General features: G+C 42.3%; 1 protein-coding gene across 2 annotated transcripts in view; it reads left to right on the forward strand.

The window, feature by feature from the left end:
* The window catches only part of ATG7 (autophagy related 7), a 241,208-nt gene that overhangs the window by 11,831 nt on the left and 209,179 nt on the right, over window positions 1-20,198 (forward strand). The window contains exons 2-7 of one of the 2 annotated variants that reach the window (XM_083156151.1): window positions 692-887; window positions 2,899-2,953; window positions 10,009-10,126; window positions 11,042-11,119; window positions 15,951-16,064; window positions 17,721-17,867. In XM_083156151.1, coding sequence (XP_083012277.1) covers window positions 710-887; window positions 2,899-2,953; window positions 10,009-10,126; window positions 11,042-11,119; window positions 15,951-16,064; window positions 17,721-17,867 — 690 coding nt within the window. In that variant the 5' untranslated portion in view covers window positions 692-709. Of the gene's footprint in view, window positions 1-691; window positions 888-2,898; window positions 2,954-7,496; window positions 7,640-10,008; window positions 10,127-11,041; window positions 11,120-15,950; window positions 16,065-17,720; window positions 17,868-20,198 lie in introns of those variants that run through there. The other variant, XM_083156152.1, reaches the window with a different exon arrangement.

Here is a 20,198-nt window from a genome sequence, read left to right on the forward strand (position 1 = left end):
CTAGGTGATACAATAAAGCATAAAGCTATATTACGTACAGTACATACACTTGTATACGCATAGACTGAATTTGACATCACATCAATTTTCTTTATATAAAACTTTTATTTTTAAATTGAAAACGATTTGTCATGCCTGAATAGAAATTAGAATATGATAATTACATTTGCTGTTATAATTACCCAGTTACATAGCATGCAGTGTAGCAGCTCTTCATGTCATTATGATATTATGGCTTGGGACAATGGATGCCTCCATCCTGACGTCTTCTTTTCCATCCCGGAATATAAAGCGGCATTACATGTGAATGAGCTCAGAATGTATATGGAGCTGTACCGTCAGGCATATACTGTAGGGGGTGATTCAGTCCCACTTGTTACGGGTCAAATTCGTTCTACCGGCCAATGGTGGGGGTCTGCGCATGTGCAAACCCCCTCAGCGAACGCCTTTGGTGCATTTCACTCACCAGGGAGTTTGCTCCATAGTGGCGCACCCCTGCACACACAGGCGTATCGATGCCTGCTTGGAACGGGCGGCTGCTGTCACATGACGTCACCGGCCGCCCCGAATGTGGCCAAGATAAAAGTCCATCTAGACTGACTTTCGGCCGGGCGGCATTTACCTGCAAACATGTGCAGCCAGTGCCTAGGTCTGAATCAGGCCCATTATGTGTGTCTTTCTTTTCTTTTAGTTACCTCTGAAACTACTAATGGCATCCGAGGATAAAGCCCTGGGGGAGCAGCCAGCGCCTGGCCACCTCAAGCTCCAGTTCGTACCGTTCTGTAGTGCGCTAGATGCTGGCTTCTGGCATGAGCTCACTCAGAAGAAACTTAATGAGTACCGCCTGGATGAAACCGCCAAGGTCATAAAGGGTTACTATTATAATGGTAAGAATATAATGTAGATGCAGTTCTGTGTATCTGTATATTGTGTATGATAGTCAGCAGGGGACAGTACAGTCCAATTTATTTCCCTGTATTGATACTATCAGAAAATTTCTTGTCCGCGGTCCCATCACTCCTCGAACAGTTTTCATAAGCAACAGGAGCCAGAAGGAGAACCGGGACCGCAGACAAGTAAATCTGTCTGTCTTGGCCACAGACGTGGCAGATCCAGGCAGGCGGCAGCAGGATAACAGTAGCCACTCAGTGCCTCCCTGCCACCGCAGGGTCTGCGGGGCTATTGTTATGCCACTGCTTATGCACCCCTGCACTCCAGATATAGCAATAGCCCCTCAGTGCCTCCCCGCCACCGCGGGGTCTGCTGGGCTATTGTTACTCCACTGCTTATGCACCCCTGCACTGCAGATATAGCAATAGGGTCTCCCAATACTCAGATAAGACTCGATGGAGGGGCTTACCTATGTATTTTCAAATACAGGTAACCGAGATCTCTGAATTCTATTATCATATAGTCTTTACATTTGGTTACTGGTATCACTCAGTGTGCTGGGGGGGGGGGGGACAATTTGTTTTTTCTTATTCAGATTAACAAATTGCATACTATTCTAAACAGAAGGTTTACCAGGTCACAGCAGTAACCAGTCACAATGGTCTCCATTGTCACGTCCGAAAAGTTTGTGGGAGCCCCTTATGATAAAATCGTTAAGTAGTATAGGGGCAGATGTATTAAGCCTGGTGAAAAGATAAAGTGGAAGGTGATAATGCACCAGCCAATAAACGCCTAGCTGATTGGCTGGTGCATTAGCCCCTTCTACTTTATCTCCACTATGCGGAGCATTTAATCTTGGCCGAGTTTTTCACCAGGTGAAAAAAATGGCAAAGGTTCCCCTATCGGTATTCAATCACAGGCATTTTCGCCCATGTTTTTGTACATTTTTGCCACTAGCCATTTTACTTTTTTTTACGGGGGAAGAGTCTTAGCGCATCTCTTATATTTTAAATTGCGCGCCTGGCTCCTACCTAATGTATGACCGTTCCACCCCTGGCAGCTATCAATGTCAACAGCTGCAGTTGGCGATGCCCTATGCCCACAGTAGGGACAGCGCTGTACCTGTTGCTGGCTCTGAGCTGTGCTGGAGATCTCGCTTGAGTAACGAGACCCCAGCATGCCCAGTCCAGCCGGCCGGGGGGAAGGAGACAGCGCGTCAGTATTAACTGATGTGCTGTCAGCAGGAGGGGCATCGCCGGTGGGGAGAGTTTGCGCTCCCCCGCTGCGGCAGGCAAGGTGTTCATAATGAGGCGAAGCAGGAAGTGTTATAATGGAGCGATAAATCTACACCAGTGTCCCACATGCTGGTGATGTAGTTTTGTGTAGGGGGGCCCTTCTGTGTGTGTGTTTGTGTGTGTGTGTGAACCCCTGGGCATCCGCCTCAGCTGATCTGTTGTATTTTAACTGCATTGATCCTTTTGAACCCTATTCCACCCAAACTTAAAATGTTTAGTTTTATGTATTTAAGACTGAGGGGGAGATGTACTAAGCTTGAAAGGTGATAAAATGGAGAATGATAAACCACCAGCCAATCAGCTCCTACCTGCCATGCCACAGGCTGGGTTTTAAAAATGACAGGTAGGAGCTGATTAGTTGGTGGTTTATCACGCTCCATTTTATCACTTTTAGTACATCTGACCTCTAGTGAATCCTGCCCATGTGGTACTCGCATACCTACCATTTGGTATAAATCTCTGCATCTAGTGTCTAAAAGAGGGCATCCATGAGGTGCTGGGTGAACGCTGGTATTGCACGACTGGCAAATGCATCTCTGGTTTATCACAATGTATTCAGGCATCATAAAATTGGGAAGCACCAAAGATCATCTACAAAAATAGTGCAATTTACTAAGAAATAATCGCAAGCCTTAAAATATAGAAGAGTGATACTTGACTGAAACATAATATTTTGTATATGATTAAAAAAAACATTTGGTTTATTTATTAGGCGATCCTCCTGGTCTTCCGTCACGTCTTACTCTAGAGTTCAGTGCCTTTGACAGGTGAGTTCACTGAATATCGGTCTGTTTAACTGGCATGGACATTGTCTTCAGGCAGTGATGGCTAACCTTGACACTCTAGCTGTTGTTGAACTACACATCCCAGCATGCCCTGCATCAGTTTTAGCATGGCCAAATAGTAAAACTGATGCAGGGCATGCTGGGATGTGTAGTTCAACAACAGTTGGAGTGTAACCGTTAGCCATCTCTTAAGGCATCTTCTGAGGTATTCCTAAGCCGCATTTCATGTGTTAAGCGCTGCGGAATATGTATGCGCTATATAAGAAACTGTTAATAAATAAATAAAATGTGTGGTGTAAAAACAACACTGTGGCATTCATATCACTGAACACCAGGTGGCGCTTTGTGACAATCACCAGGGTATGTGCAGATTGTTCATAAGGAAGGACTGGTTAATTTATTGATCCTAGTTATATCATGATACAATTGACAATACACTGGATTGAACGTGAATAGTCCAATTTACCAGACCGTGTTGTGAAATTGAGAGTGTTAAGTTTTTAATGGGTACTTATATGTTAGTTGGGCGCCCACTATAGTTAGTACGCTCATACCCCCACTATCCATGTCAGCGTGGAGTTGATTTTATACAGTGTTGCGAGCGTAGCGAGCCCTGCGAGGGGACGTGCAAAACTAAGCAAATAGCTTAGTGGGCGCCCAACTATCATATAAGTACCTTTTAATGTAATGAATATAATTAAACTCTTGTTTTTATTGTTTTGCTAATGTCCATGTTGAGAGATCATTATGGCTTTACCTAGACCTTGTTACATTACTAATGTCTCCCAAGACATTTCTTTAGAGCACAGGTTCTCAAAGTCGGTCCCCAGGACCCCCTCACAGTGCCTGTTTTGCAGGTCTCTTCACAGAATCAATTGAAATAATTAGCTCCACCTGTGGATCATTTAAAATGTTTCAATGAGTAATGAGTGCACCTGTGCACCTGCCGGGTGACCTGGAAAACGTGAACTGTGGACCAAGTTTGAGAACCGTGTTTTAGAATATTCTATAATTTGATAGCTAGAATTTCATTGGTTGTTAGTCATTTTTAGATGGTTTGATAAATATCCAGCCTAAGACAAGTTTTTGAGTAAATGCAACATACAGTATATGGTAAAAAATAGCATATGGTTCCCAAACGGTGCCGTGGCATCCCGCAGTGCATCCGGACACATACCAGGGGTGCCTAGCATTGGTGGGCCAAAACCAATTAAAAATATTTATGGTCAATGTAATAGGCAAAATCAGTGCTGGTGGCTGCCAGTCATAAAATTGAGGGACAAACTGAAGCAAAACTTGTCCCTCACCACATAAATAAATCAGAGAATGGCATATAAACACAATCTACTTAAAAAAAAATTAGTTTCTCTATCGGAAGCTTTTGGCCTAGGGGTGACAGAAAATAATTCTGATAGTTTAGGGCACCGTGATTCAAAAAAGTTTGGGAACCAATGGTCTATGGGATCTTGATCAGAGGGTGGTGTTAAGGTATTTTGTAGTCAGTAGCGTAGCAATAGCCCCACAGATGGGGATCTGTGGGGTCTATTGCTAGTCCGGGACATGCAGATAACTTGTCTGCATCCCGTCCCATTGGAAAATGTCCCTCCCAAAATGTCCGCTGTCTCACAGGAGACCATTATTTATTATGCTAGATGAAGCAGTGGCAATTTTGGGAGGTATATTCAATAGGATGGAACGCAGGCAAGTTATCTGCAGGTCATACTTTCCTACTTTTGAAAACTAGTTTCAGGGAGATTATAGTTAGTAGCAGAATTTTTAACAGCGCCCCATTGAGGGGGCGTGTCATGCTCCACTTAAAGGGCGTGTCTAGTTCCATATATGGAGAGATTGTGAACGTGGCACCTAGAAGCGTGGGTGTGTACTGCTACATCTGAGAGGAATCTTTCAAAATTACTTATATCCAAATGTAGATGAGCCCCAAAGCAGTTAGTAAGATATACTATACTTGGTAAAGTGCTGGGAAATGGTGCTGATGATTCAGTGTAAATGTATATATCTCTCATTCATTTTTTCCCCAAAAAATGTACCAATGTAATGTGGTGTGGTGAAATGAGGGAGATTGATAGACTAATGAGGGAGATTGCTGTTATTTCAGGGAGTCTCCTACAGATTACAGGAGGGTAGGCAACTATGCTGCAAGTTCTTGTCTGGCGAAATACCCCACAGACTCCCAGTGCTTAGATGCCACCCAGCGCTTGATGGAAGTAGGAGAAAAATGGTGGCAACAACCAGAAGGGGGGGTTGCCTAATAATGAGCAGGATATGTGGCACACCGGTGGCCACTGCCAACAAGCAGATAAAGGGGGGATGGAGGGGGGACTGAACAGTTTCTGGCGGGGGGGGGGGGGGGTACTTTATCGAATTCAAGCAACATGGATGTGCTATTAGATCAGAGGTGTATCACTTTGTTGCAGCGTGTCTTGTTGGTGTCTGGAAAGTCGCCTTAAGACAATGCAAAGACCACAGGCTGCCTAAATCTTGGTACGATGGATGCCAGCACGTACTGTACATGATTTCTTCTTTCCTGCAGCAGTGGAAAGAAATAAACTGTAATGTGTGTAAGAGGCAGTAAATTGATTAATCTGAATAGACAGCTGTAACTTGTTACCATTTAGTCACAACGCTAATGATTTGAGTACGATCAGCTGGAGAGATTTATAAACAATTAATCAATCAATCAATTGTCGCCAGATTCTGCTAACCGTCATCCCACAAGTGCCCACAAGAAAAATGCCTCCTAAGAAGTGTATCTGGGAAGGTCTCCAAGGCTAATTCTGTTGAAATAACATGAAGACACCCATGCAGTATTCAGCCTACACCAGCCATGGCCAAACTGTGTCCTTTCAGCTGTTGTAAAACTACACATCCCAGCATGCCTTGCCATAGTTTTAGCATTCCCTAATAGCAAAACTGTGGCAAGGCAGGATGGGACTTGTAATGTCACAACAGCTGGAGGGCCATAGTTACCCCTACACTAACCCCTGTTCTTCCACTACAGGCGTAATGGTGACTGCGGCCGCAGTTCTAGATGCCTTTACCATCTGAGGTCCCCAGAGTCATGTTTTGCTAATGTTACTCTGATAGGCAGTCACAGAGATCCCTCCCCTATCTTTAATAGGCATGACATGGTTTGCTGTGTTATGCAAAAACTTTACCACTGAAAGCTATGCACAGTTGAGGGGACTCAGTGGGAATTATGCACAGGCCAGCTACATGTATGATGGGGCCTTTTTCAACTAGATATATCTTTCAATATGATACCAGGGCTTTGCATGTTGTTGCTGTTGGGAAATAGGCACATGCCACTATGGTAGGAGCTAGCTCCAAGGCTGTTGTGATAAATTCATATATATGTGCATGTAGTGATTTATAGGCATACATACTAGTTATTATTAATATAAGATATATTGTGCTATAAACATATGCTATCCCCACAGGGTACATTGTCTGAGTGATGAACAATTCCCAGCAGTCTCTGCTACTGTTGAAGAGGTCAGGAATTGGTCACATGACCAGGGTCAGGGGAGACAGTTGAGAGTGAGGAACAGTTGTGCTGTGCAGTCTGTGAGGGGAAGATGGAGAGTCCCTGAGGAGATTTGTAAAAGGCAGAGCTATGCAGCAGGCAGGGCGGACAGCGGTGCTGACAGGCGGTCTCTGAGGTGGAGAATCAGCAGTGACGCAGCATCCGGAGGGCAGTCCCGGCCAGAGCCAAAGGAGAATACTAATCCGCAGTCATAAGAGAGGTGTGGTGAGTCCCGCCCTGACACCCATATATAGCAAAGGAGGGGAATGGCTAACTATCTAATAGTATCAAGCTGCAGGAATTGATATTCAGGGAGCCAGCACAGTTTCCTATGCATGATATACCTAGTGCTATACTGCTGGAACATCACACAGCCTTAGCTGAGGAACAGGACATTAGTATACAGGACAGTATTTATACAGCACAGCAAAGACTTCCGGCAGAGAGTTAAACTATGATCCAGCTAAAGTGAGGATTACCTCATAAAACGTCCAGACTAATTTACATTGAGGATCCTGCATTTGAGTAAACAGATCATATACCTAAAGGGTTTCACCGCTAGCTAGTAGCTACACATACCGGTCAGCTAGTGCCCGACAACAGTAACTGTCACCGTAGCAACCTACTCCAGCAACGTCCAGTACTAAGGGAGCAGAGTCGCTTCAGAAAATTGTCTGCTTTCACTGCAGTATATGGTGAGACTGATACGCAGGCAAGTGTTGAAAGAAAGATTTATTAAAGACAGAGTGACATATAACACAGCCAGGAGAGCTCTGAATATTGGAAACATTATTGTATGTTTCGTGGGCATTCTACTAAGGAACTGAGCTGTCCGTGCAGCGAACATAGAATAATGCAGTTCAGTCATCTACATTACTGATATAAGGAAATATTCAGCAGTGACAGCATTCACATAGGAGTTACTTGAATGGATACATTATTACTATTTGCAGACATTGCCTGATAATCTCCGAGTTTACACTATTGGATTACAAATACGCTGTGGTAACATATTCTCAGCGTGAGACTAACATCTGCAGGATAAAAAGACATACTCCTCTTAATAAGCGCTTAAAGGAAAAGTACAGTAACTGCAGTTACACTAAAGACACAACAAGACTAGGGTAATGTTTAATAATTATTGCGCAATAATACATGCCGGTACCCGATAGAAAAGAGATCTCTAATATTTACTGTAATGGCTATATGAATATTGGATATTGCATTTAGTATATGTAAATGGTAAGTGAAATTGCATTAAACTTGTTTGCATTGTAGCAAGAAGGTAGGGTTAGTCATATATATATGTGTAGAGTAAAGAAGCGCAGGAGTGGAAGATTACAGTGAAGGATCAATATCCGCTGTTCCAGTGTAATAAAAATTGTAATTTCTTGTTGTTATTTATATTGTAACTATTGAACGGACGATATTGAAACACATTATACTTGTTTCTGTAAATAATAAACTTGTTTGCTATTGATAAAGAATTGTCTTCATGTGAAGTACTGAACACCTGTCCTAAGAACAGAGAAACCGATTCACCGAAGTGGATACTTAACCATGATAGATTTCACACTGTGAGTAAAGTTTGAACCACGTGACCAACAGAACATACCATGTGACCCACAAAGACAAGGTCGGTGGAACACAAATTTCACTATCCTCGTCACCACCGGTTGCCTATAGTAACAAGATGGTGAGCAGAGTGAGCCACCAGGCCAATGCGCAGCGAGTGAACTGAGCCCGCGAGGCTCCACTTTGTGTCCTATTGGCTACTTTCATCCTCCTCCTTCCCTGCCGGGTCTGCCAGAACATTTAATAAAGGGGATGTGCATCCAACTATGCCACTATGTTAGAAGTTAGTGGAGTAGACGCTAGATGGCAGAAGCTATGTACGGTATGGTTGACACAAAACTGGCGTTTGTGGGTGATAACCGTCCGTTTCCTGTGATTGTTTCTATCCCAGCCACTGGAGAAATCATTCGATGTGAGCGGCTTGGATTTGCAGCTAACCGCAGGCCTGCAATATTTTCACAAACCCTGCTGAGCAATTTGCTCGGAGTGAGATTTCTCTCTGACGGTGCAGCGTATACCTGATTGCAGGGCTCCAAACCGGTGTTCGTCTGAATCTGTCCCGTAGTACTCACAGACCTTTGAATATATAAACCACTCAAGTGCTCTAGTAGCATATATTTTAGTGTTTATTCTAGCACCCTGCACCTGTCAAAACCCCTGCAGTTCCTCTTTCCTGCCAGTGGTGTTGCTGTCTGCTCTGGTGGTTCTAGCACACTCTGATTCATTACAGAGTGTGCTAGAAAGAAGCACCAGGGCAGAGAGCGACACCCCAGGCAGGGAAGAGAAACTGCAGGGGTTTTGACAGGAGCACGGAGCTAAAATGAACACTTTTTACTTTATTTTATGTTCCATGCTTTTGTGCTGTTGGCCCCTGAATTTCACTGGAACGGGAGCTTTATGGTGACTTGATTGGAGGTTTTGTAAGCTATTTGATGTTCCCAATAGAAGTGTTGTTTTGTTGTGTTTGTTCTCACCAAGCCATGTTTCCTTATTTCCTTTTTCCCCCCACTTTTAGTAGGAGTTTGCTTTTAAGGTTGTCCAATCTCCTATAACAATGTTTAGTTTGGACGGAAGTTTTTTTTTTTTTTATTGGTTTTCTTCTTTTAGCAAGAAGTGCCAATGTTTTCTCAAGATTTGTTTAAATGATTTTGAATGTTTGTTCAATTGGGTGAATTTCCTCTGCTTGCTTGTTATCTTTGTCTTTTGGTTCCATCAGTATTAGCCAATCTATTACTATTATGTCTTCAAAAGTCTGGTTTGCTACATTAAACGCCCTTTAAAGCAAAGCCTTAAATGTTCTATTCCGGTGGTTCCCAAACTTTCTAGAATCCCAGCACCCTAGAGCAGTGACAGAGATCTTCGTCACTCCATCTGTTGTTATGCTTCACATCCCAGCATGCCCTGCAACAGTTTTAGCATGGCCAAATTGCAAAACTGTTGCAGGGCATGCTGGGATGTGTATTTCAACAACAGCTGGAGTGCCAGGGTTCTCCATCACTGCCTGATAGTGCCTGTTTTACAGATTCCTCTTTAACCCTTTGAGAGAGATGTTTAAGATATCCGTTAAGAATGCCGGCATCGCTCACATTTGTTAATATACATTCAAATAAAAAATATTTAGTAAAAAAAAAAAAAAGATTGTATCTCCTATATAAGGTAAACATTAACGGTCATTATGATGAATATCATAAAATTTCTCACCTATTTTGACAAATTCACTTGGCACTCAAAGGATTAAAGCAAGTGATTTAATTAGCACCACCTTAAGATTTTTTGAACTGTGTCAGCCAGTAATGACTACACCTGTACAGCAACAGTGGAAAATATGCACTGTTAGGGTACCCTGAGGACTGTAGTTGTTAAACACTGTTCTAAAGTCATAGCATTAACTATCATAATTGCCTATTTTTATTGTCAGGAATGGTCCGACCCCAGCACGCTGTTGTCCAGCTTTGGGCTCCCTATACAACACAAACACTCTGGATTCCTTCAAGTCATGTGATAAGAAAGCACTGCTGGATCAGGCCGCCAATGAGGTGAGATGCTGTATTATAAGGCACATTGCCAGTGCCTTCTATAGTCCATGCATCATCAATGTACCATATATATATAATATATATGCGAAAAAAGAAAGGTTCAGAGGGCGCTATGAGTATATGATTCTATATACACATACATTTTAAATTTTTTTATTTTTTTTGTCAAGCATGACCTAAAATAAAATTCAGATCAAAACAGCATTGGATGAAATTTTTCAATAATCAATGGTTACAATCACCTGGTAAGTGCACAAGGCCCAACGCGTATCGTCATTTCAATGACTTCATCAGGGGCAGTAAGAACGGTAATTCAATTAAGTAGTTTGTACATTAATTGTCAAGGTTGTAGGTCATCGTTACAGTATTTAAAATCACGATCCAATACAGGTCTGAGTTTGTAGGTGGAATTCCACCAATGATGGATCAGAACATTTGTTTGATTGACTCAAAATGGACTGGTACTCTGTATATTTACTCAATGTCAGCAATCTGATTATTGCTCAGATAGTGGATATGTCTTCACAGCTTCCTCTCTATATTCAGCAAGTATGAAACAGATCAGTGTCCCTGCAAAAATTGCTTTAACTTTCTTGTGTGTCCTCTTTTATCACACAAATGAGTAATTTGATCCATCTAGTGGTCTCTAGTGGTCACTGACGGTACTTCACCTCATAGAGGTGAGGAATAGTTGGCATTTTATGTAGTTAAATACTAGGGGTGACCGGAGGTTCCACTGATTATCATATTGCAGTCTGAGCCTGGCTGGCAGAGATCCCTAGATGGTATTACTAGTCACATTCCCTGTGGCTCCACTCCCAGATGTTAAGCTACACTTTCACGCTAATTACAATTAAGACTTGTTGTTTGGGATATTTGGTACATCTCTCTCTCCTTACCTTCCTGATTTTGCAGATTTGGGATGCTATAAAGTCTGGAGCTGCCCTTGAGGACCCAGTGCTGCTGAATAAATTCCTCCTGGTGACATTTGCAGTAAGTAATATTGAGGTGGTGCCTATTTGCCATTTCAAGATAATAAATGCTAAAGTCCTGATAGTGCTTTTCTGATTTCCTATTCTAAGTAACCTGGATTATTTGCAAATATCCTATCCTCAAGGTATGCATTCATAATAATTACAGGATGCCCCTACTGTACTTCTAACCAGTAGGCACTGAGGCCAGTGCAGCAAGGGGGTCTGGGAAACTGGCTGCTAGGGGCCTACCTAATTAATAGTTGTATGCTATGCCTATGTTATCACAAATGAGCTATTAACGTCAGACTGCAATCGCACCACACATGTGTCAAGGTTCCTTTGTAATCATGCTCGTAGTGAGGATATAATCTCAGTGTCACAGGAAATTACTGGGGGGTTTTTTTGGAGATACATAATAATCCTGCTGCTTCTCCTCAATTTATTATGCACACCTTAATCCAGCCACCGCCCCAAGGTCTGTGGAACGTGGTGCGTGGGCGGTGTCATCCATGGCCAGGGTCTCCCACCTCTCTTTTCTTTTGTTCAGTGAGGTGTAGATGTATGAAACAGTGATAAGGGAGAAGTGTCCCATGGCAACCAATCAGCACTAATCTATAATTAGCTTATACAGAGCAGCTGATTGGTTGCCATGGGCCGCTTCTGCTCTGGTTCACTTCTCCTCCCTTATCACTGCTTCATACATCTACCCCCTGAGTGGTATGTGTACCGGTACTAACCCCTCCCCCTCTGCACCACTCAGGTGTGTCAATGCACTAGTGCCTGCCTCCTTGGCACCACAGAAGCAAATCCAGGATCACCCAGTTGCTGCACTACTGGGAGGTAGGGCCTGGGTTTTTAAATGCTGTTTAGAAGCTCCTTACAGCATGCATGTGACTTCATAATGTTGCCCACGTGCTGCACTACTGCGAGCTGCACTGCTGAGGCCACAGATGCCAATGAAAATTTTTGTGAGCTTGGAAAATTGGTCATGGTTTACTGGCAGATCTTCCCCGAGTTACCTGTAGGTCACGATCAAAGTTTTGACCATGCTTGTGTTGCACCATCTCTTTTCACCTCATTTTTATCCTCCTATAATTCTGCAATAAAATAACAGGAAGTAAAAAGTGCACATAGATATTGCTTCCCCGACAAGGAAAAAGAAGATTCAAATATGGGGATCCTGATCGCTGCTGTGCAATTTTTGCGATCACAATCAGGAACAAAATACAGCATCTATTCTGATCGATGCAGGTTGATTGACTGGCAGGAAGCCGCCGTTTGTGGGTGTCCCTCATCCATTATCTCGGTGTCAGGAAAAAAACTGTCAGGGTGACGGCTCTCTGATTGCAGGGCACTGCTATATCGCCCAGCAGCTAACTGGTCTAAATAACCCCCAAGCTTCTGTTCAAACAAAATAAATGAGACGTCCCTATGTTTTTGAATATATATATATATATATACCGTGTATATATATATATATATATGTGTGTGTGTGTGTGTGTGTGTGTATATATGTGTATATATATATATATATATATATATATATATATATATATATATATATATATATATATATATATATATATATATATATATATATTATACTTTCTTAATTGTGACATAGAATCTGAAGTTTCCATAATTGCCTTGACTGGCATGCAAGTCATCTAAATGCAATTTGCTTTGATCTTTTATGTGCAATTAACTTTTTATAACCTTGCGGGAAAGATTGATATCCGAGCATTACTTTTCTTTTTCAGCAGTTATCTCCGTGTACTCTAGAATAGGGTGTCATACATTATAATTGAATAATCACACATATAAATAATGTCTTTTTAATTTTATGCTGATCACAGAGCGGTGTGCTTCTGTCTTCTAATGTATTCCGTCTGTTATTTTCTAGATTAAATCATGACATTTTTAATATGCTTGAAGTTACAGTTCCCTGGGGCGCAGGCAGTTGTATTCCGTAAAGGTTATTCCTTAACAAATCACTTCATAACTTCTCTGATATTAATCTCTGAACGAGTTTTTTTTTCCCTATAACCTTCTGACAGTTCCTATAAGCTTTCTGCATGACAGTCAACAAAAGACTTTTAATGAACTATAAAAAAAAGCATACATGAAACTAAAGCAATGTGTCGTGGGATTCTTAAACCTGCGATTCGGAACGATGCAACCGTTTAATCCTCCACGTAAAAGGTTATAGGACACATTTTGCAAATATAAGCTATGCATAAAATATGGGATACGGTCATTGGGTCTACAGCAAGTTGGTCAACAAGCGTTGGGTTGAAACCGTTAGGTCGACATCGGTCTAGGTTGACAGGTCATTAGGTTGACAGTCAAAAGGTCGACATGGGGTTTTTCACTGTTTTTTTGAGTCGACGTGTGCCGTCAGGTGGTATTTCATGCCCTACCATCCACTAGGGCGTGGTGGGAGAATAAAATATTGTGCCGAGCGTAGTGAGGAACCGTGCCCGAAGCATTGTAAGCGGAGCGAGGGGATGCAGTGCACTGGAAACTGTGTCCATGTCGACTGTGTTGACATTCGGGTAAAAAAACTGTGAAAAACCCCATGTTGACCTTTCGACTGTCGATCTAGACCCTGTCGACCTATTGCTTGTGTCGACCTTGACCCATGACGACCTAACACTTGTCGACCAACTTGCTGTAGACCCAATGATACCAACCCTAAAATATTTATACCTTGATGACAATTGCAGGAATCTGTATTACTTAAAACATCCAGAGGGAGATGTATCAAGCCTTGGAGAGCGATATGAAGTGCAGAGAGATAAAGTACTGTAGCAGCCAGTCAGCTTTTGTTAATTTAGCAGCCAAGCTTTCAAAATGACAGAAGCTTACACTACCGTTCAAAAGTTTGGGGTCACCCAGACAATTTTGTTTTTTACATGAAAACTGACTTTTATTTATCAAATGAGTTGCAAAATTAATAGAACATATAGTGAAGACATTGGCAAGGTTAGAAATAATGATTTTTATTTTATATAATAACTTTTTCCTTCAAACTTTGTTTTCTTCAAAGAATTCTCCTTTTGCTGAAGAAATGTCACCCCACGCTTCCTAAAGCACCTCACCCCACAATCTGGATTGGCTTTGTGGGCACTTCTTGCGTACCATACACTCAAGCTGCTTCCATAACAGCTCAATGGGGTTGAGATCTGGTGACTGCGCTGGCAACTCTATTATAGACAGAATACCAGCTGCCTGATTCTTCCCTAAATAGTTCTTGCATAATTCGTAGGTGTGCTTTTGGTCATTGTATTGTTGGAGGAGTAAATTGGCTCCAATCAAGGACTATCCAAGGACTATCCACAGGGTATGGCATGTCATTATTCAAAATCCCTTATACCTTGTACAAATCTCCCACTTTACCAGCACCAAAGCAGCCTCAGGCCATATTATTACCTCCACCGTGCTTGACAGATGGCGTCAGGCACTCTTCCAGCATCTTTTCACTTGTTTTGTGTCTCACAAATGTTCTTCTGTGTAATCCAAACACCTCAAACATTGATTAATCTATCCATAATACCTTTTACCAATCTTCCTCTGCCCATTCTCAGATATGGCTTTTTCTTTGTCATTCTTCCTAGAAGGCCAGCATCCCGGAGTTGCCTCTTTACTGTAGACATTGGCGATTTGCGGGTACCTTTTAAAGAAGCTGCCACTTGAGGACCAGTGAAACATCTATTTCTCAAACTAGAGAATCTAATGTAATTGTCTTCTTGCTCAGTTGTGCAATGGGGCCTCCTACTTCTCTTTCTACTCTGGTTAGAGCCTTTTTTTGATGTTCTCTGAAGGTAGTAGTACATACCATTGTAAGAAATGTTCAGTTTCTTGGCAATTTATCGCATGAAATAGCCTTCATTTTGAAGATAAAAAATAGACTGCTGAGATTTAAATAAAAGTTATCTTTTTTCTGCCCATTTTGATAGTATAATCGAACCCAGAAATGTGATGCTTCAGATACTCAACTAGCTCAAAGGAAGGCCAGTTTTATTGCTTCTCTAAGGAGCAAACCCATTTTCAGCTGTGCTAACCTAATTTCTAATCATCCATTAGTCTGCTAACACGATTAGCAAACACCATATACCATTAGTACACTGGCATGATGGTTGCTGGAAATAGGCCTCTATATACTTTAGTACAGTATGTAGATATTCCTATGTTTGCAGATAGTATAGTTATTTGCAATGTATTGAGTGTATTTCTGATTAATTTAATGTTATTTTCATTGAAAAAACAGTGCATTTCTGTCAAAAATAAGGACATTTCTAAGTGACCCCAAACGTTTAAATGGTAGTGTATTTGTTGGTTCTTTATCTCTCTCCAAGGATTTAATCATCTCCTGCTTAGTGATAAGCAATGCAGAAGTTGTTTATTTACAATTATACAGTAGGTAGCACAACATGTGGAACGCACTATTCTATGTACATAACCTCTGTGTCTATAGGTGTTTATACACAAAGGCGATTCGCATGCGATTTCGGCGATAAAACACATGAAGAATGTCCAAATCGCATGTGAATGACATCAGGTCCAATGCGATGCATGTTCCCTCCTCCAAACAGTCACTTCCTGCCAATCTCTTTGCGAATAAATCCCCATAATGTGAATGATCTCATAGTCACCATGACACATGTGAAAACAGGTTTCTTTTTACATACCATGTTATAATCTAGGCTCACTGCCGGACACATTATCAACTTTAAATGTTATGGGGGTACTGACCCAATAAAAGGGCTATATTAAGGGTTGTTATTACAACATTCTGAGTTTTTATATATTCTGCACATTCATTAATACTTGGACTACTTTTATTGTAGGATTTAAAGAAGTATTGGTTCTATTACTGGTTTTGTTTCCCCGCGTTGTGCCTTAATGGGATAGAATTGCTTAAACAGCCTGTGTCCATTGGTGAAAAGTTCTCGGAATCCCAGGTAATATTTCACTTTGGGTCTAGTATGGCAATGCGGTACTTATGTATTATCTGGGCTCCCATGTTAAATGCACCCCATTTTTTCATACCCCTACTATCCAACTACGCATGGAGTTGATTTTCTATAGTGTGGCGAGCGCAGCGAGCCACCGTGCCCGAAGCGTGGCGAGCGGATGCGGTCTCATAAGAAAAACGGGAGCCCAGATATTACATAAGTACCGGCAATGCTTAATGAATGCTTAGCTCTGTGTTGACGCTACAATCAGCGTTCCGAAACCATGTGCAGTGGAAAGGTGGGTGATAAATTAGTGTTCTAATGCGTGTTGCTCTCCTTACTCTGTATCCTCCTGACTTTCACACTAGGGTCCTGGTGGGATCACCATCTTGAAGGCAAGCTTGTACGGATCATTGAGATCCAGCCAAGTGATAACCAGCCAATCAGCTCCTACCTGTCATTTTTCAAACCCAGCCTGTAACATGGCAGTTAAAAGCTGATTGGCTGGCTATTTATCACTCTCCATTGTATTACTTTTTGAAGCTTTTTAAAGCTGGATACATCTGGCCCTTGAAGAGTCCATTTTATTTATAAACAAACCAAAAAAAGTGGGTAAATGTCATGGGGGTCCCCCATATTTCAAACCAGCACCAAGCTCTTGAGCTTGTCCTGATTCCAGAAATACGAGGGAAAAAATCTCTATATTTCTTAGAGTCTTACCGGGTTTGACTAGTGGGGACACACAGCCAGGGGACACACTTGACGGGGTCCCCAAGCCAATGTATTTAGCCCCTACCCCATCTAGTCAGCCAGACTTGGGCTTTCTCAGAAATAAAGGGGGCCCCCTTCCTGAGGACCCCCAACCGACCCAGAGCTAGGGTGAAGCTTGTGGATGTTTTTTCTTTTGGGGGTGGTAGGGGAACCCATCCCAAAAAAACTTGCAAGAAAAACATTTACTAAAAGCAAGTGCATTGATTTGGCGCATTCAGATTTGACTTTGTGTGATTTCACAGAAACTATTCTAAAGCTGTGTACACACGTTGCAATTTTGGCTTTGTCTGATTTTGACTATGCGATTACCTTTGAACTCCGCAGAGCCCACAGCTATACAATCTTGACTATCTTCACTTGATATTTCGACTGCGATTTGGCCTATGGCCAAACCCATTACAAGCGACATAGTCAAAATTGCCTTGCCTGTACAGTCTATTTATCCATGTGATACTGACCTGTCCAGGCCGTGCATAGGCAAGCAGGGTTAACACTATGCAATTTTGGCCATCTTTCTATATGGTTTTGACTATATAGTCACATTTTAAGCCAAAATCACACTGTGTGTACTCCTCTTTAATTGCATTAGTAGTGGTATTAATGTTATTTTGATGGTTTGTTCCGATGGTGATTTGCAGCGATTTGGTCTGTGAAGTCAAGTTTAACAGGCAAATTGGCAGAATTTCAGTATTATTACTGGGAAAATATAGAAAAACTGTCCCAAGCTGATTGGGAGAGGAGGTATTAATCATCATCAGGTGGACGCAGTTCCTATTGTAATTTGTTATGTTAAACTCGAATATGGTTTTACCATAGTTTGAAGTTTTTCTGCTCTAATAATAAATTATCTGTGAATTAAAATAAAGACTGTTGGTCTGGTTATACCCTTAGGTGCTCAATTTTCAGAGAGCCTATGATGATCTTTGTCAGAATGAAGGAGCCAGTCCACAACCGTACTTCTTAATCCAGTACACAGAAAATGATTTTGCTATGTCTCCGCTGCGGAAATTCCACCAATTCTATAAAATCGGAGATAAGGTAAATAATTTAATCATCCTTAACTATTTTCATTGGCAAAGCACACTATCATCTTTTTAGAAAGGGTAGTCCACTAATGGGCATAATGCATAAGGTCATCTAAGCCATGCCCGTCCCTAGAACGATGTAAGTACCTTATGATGGAATCCATAGAAATGACCAATCGACAGGTCAGAATCCCAACAGGGGTCCGGCAAGTATGTTTACCTCTGCCCCCACCCCCTCCGAACCCTCGCTTAGTTTACAAACAATTGGGTATACGACTATAAGGAGGGTGGGATGACCTGGGGCAGTACCAGCCACACTCTCCTACTAATGCAGCCCGCTCCCTGCTCCGGCTCATGGCTGCATCGCTGTGTGGCAAGGGAGAGTATATCTTCTCCCACAATGCCGTGTGATCTGTTCTGTTGCTCGGAGGATCTTGTGGATTGGACAAGATGGTGGCGCTCAGAGGGTGGATGCAGCACATGGTGCAGCGGTGCCCTGTTAGGGGGCTGCAACTATGAATCGGGCCCCTTGTGTGCCATTGTCACCTGGCTGAGTGTCAAATGTCCTGTTAAGCTCAATCTCCATATGGCACGCTCTTTCAGATTTTATTACATACAGTACAGTATGTGTGGGTGGATGAGGCTGAAGATGACAGGGAGGTGGGTATTTACAAGTATGTTTTGCAGGTTTGCCGGTGGCTCTAAACCAGTGATTTGTTATTTGTAATAGACACTGACGTTTTTGACACCTTGAAGAACATTACATACGTAAGCTACGTGTATTAGATTTGTAATACATCCGTGACAGCGGTATCAATGACAGGTCCCGGGGGGAGACTCCCACCTTCCGGCTTCATGACTGATGCACGGCTTTTGCTGCTCTTCCTTTCTATTCTTGTTCTATAACAATGACAGTCACGTAATATACTTTCAGTTATTTGAGAAACACATTTCAGTTATTACTCTGAATAGAACAATAAAAAAGTCATTTTGTCTTGTCCACAATAGAACAGGCATTATTTGTCCTACTGTATATGGACAGGACTGCTGCTGGCCAGTTGTACAGGGCTTCATGTGCCCTCATCTGGCCATTCTGTTGGCCCCAATATGAATGCCTTGATATTTCTTTCTCCATGTACCTTTCCTCCTGTTATATGAATGCATATCCTCGTATAGTCATTTGTAATAATGTAACAATGAATTTTCAGCTGAAATATTTACCGTTCACGAAACCCACTCTATGGTTGTTACATGGGGATACGTTAGCTGGTCAACGTACATTAGTCAACCACTAAAGGTTGACAGGGCTTAGGTTGACACATGGAGTAGGTGGACATGGCTAAGGTTAGAAGGTCAACACAAGCATTAGGTCGACAACGGGATGGTAGATATGGTCCAATGGTCGATATGACTTTTTCAATGTATTTTTTGTAGCCGACTTGTGCCGACAGGTGGTATTGCATACCCTACCATCCGCTAGGGTGTGGAGGTAGAATATAATAGTGTGCCTGAAACATGATAAACTTATCGAGTCATGCGGTACACTGATACGGTGTCTATGTCGACATTCGGGTCAAAAGAAATCTTTTTGCTCAAAATGGCCATTTTATTTGCATAATTGGAACAACTGGAAGTGACAAAACAACATTGGTCGTGTACACTGACCACTGGGATCTGCCACATTGGGCGGTATTCAATGTGAATACCTGCGAGGTGCAGCGAATCCTTTTTCGGATTCGCTGCACATTCGCCACGTTCCGGAGCCTCGCCGGCTCCGGTATTCAACGAGTCAGGGGCTCGCTGCCCCTGACCGGCGAATATGAGCTCCTGCGGCCTGAGGACGGTGGCAGGCAGAGAGATGGAAGTCTCTCTGCCTGCCCCAGAACGTTTGTGGGGGGGAGGTGGGCTCTCCGGGTGCCAGGCAGCACAGGCTGCCCACCGGGGGTGCCAGCAGGGGTCCGCGTATATTCACTATACCCGATCGTAACGATGGGTGCAGTGAATATATGAATATGTAATGAGCGGCTCGGCTCCGGCACCCCCTGCTGGCTGGTCTGTGTAAAAAAAAATATATATATATATATATTTTTTAATTAAATATATATTCATGTGCTTACAGCACATGAATAAAAATAGCATGCCCCTCCTCAGAATAAAATTCCTGATTTTTTGACACCAAATGTAAAAAACAAAACACTTTATTTTAAAAGTTCACATTCCACTTCTCCATAAAAAGATAGCGATTGCTACTCGGTGAATCATGGCGAAAAAAACCTTCAAATGTATTCGCCATCTGGTCATTGAATAGGGTGATTCACCGTTTTAGTCAAAAATTCGCCAAACA

This window comes from Crinia signifera, chromosome 8 (genome assembly GCF_055691185.1).
Source record: "Crinia signifera chromosome 8, ASM5569118v1, whole genome shotgun sequence".
Classification (NCBI taxonomy): Eukaryota; Metazoa; Chordata; class Amphibia; order Anura; family Myobatrachidae; genus Crinia; species Crinia signifera.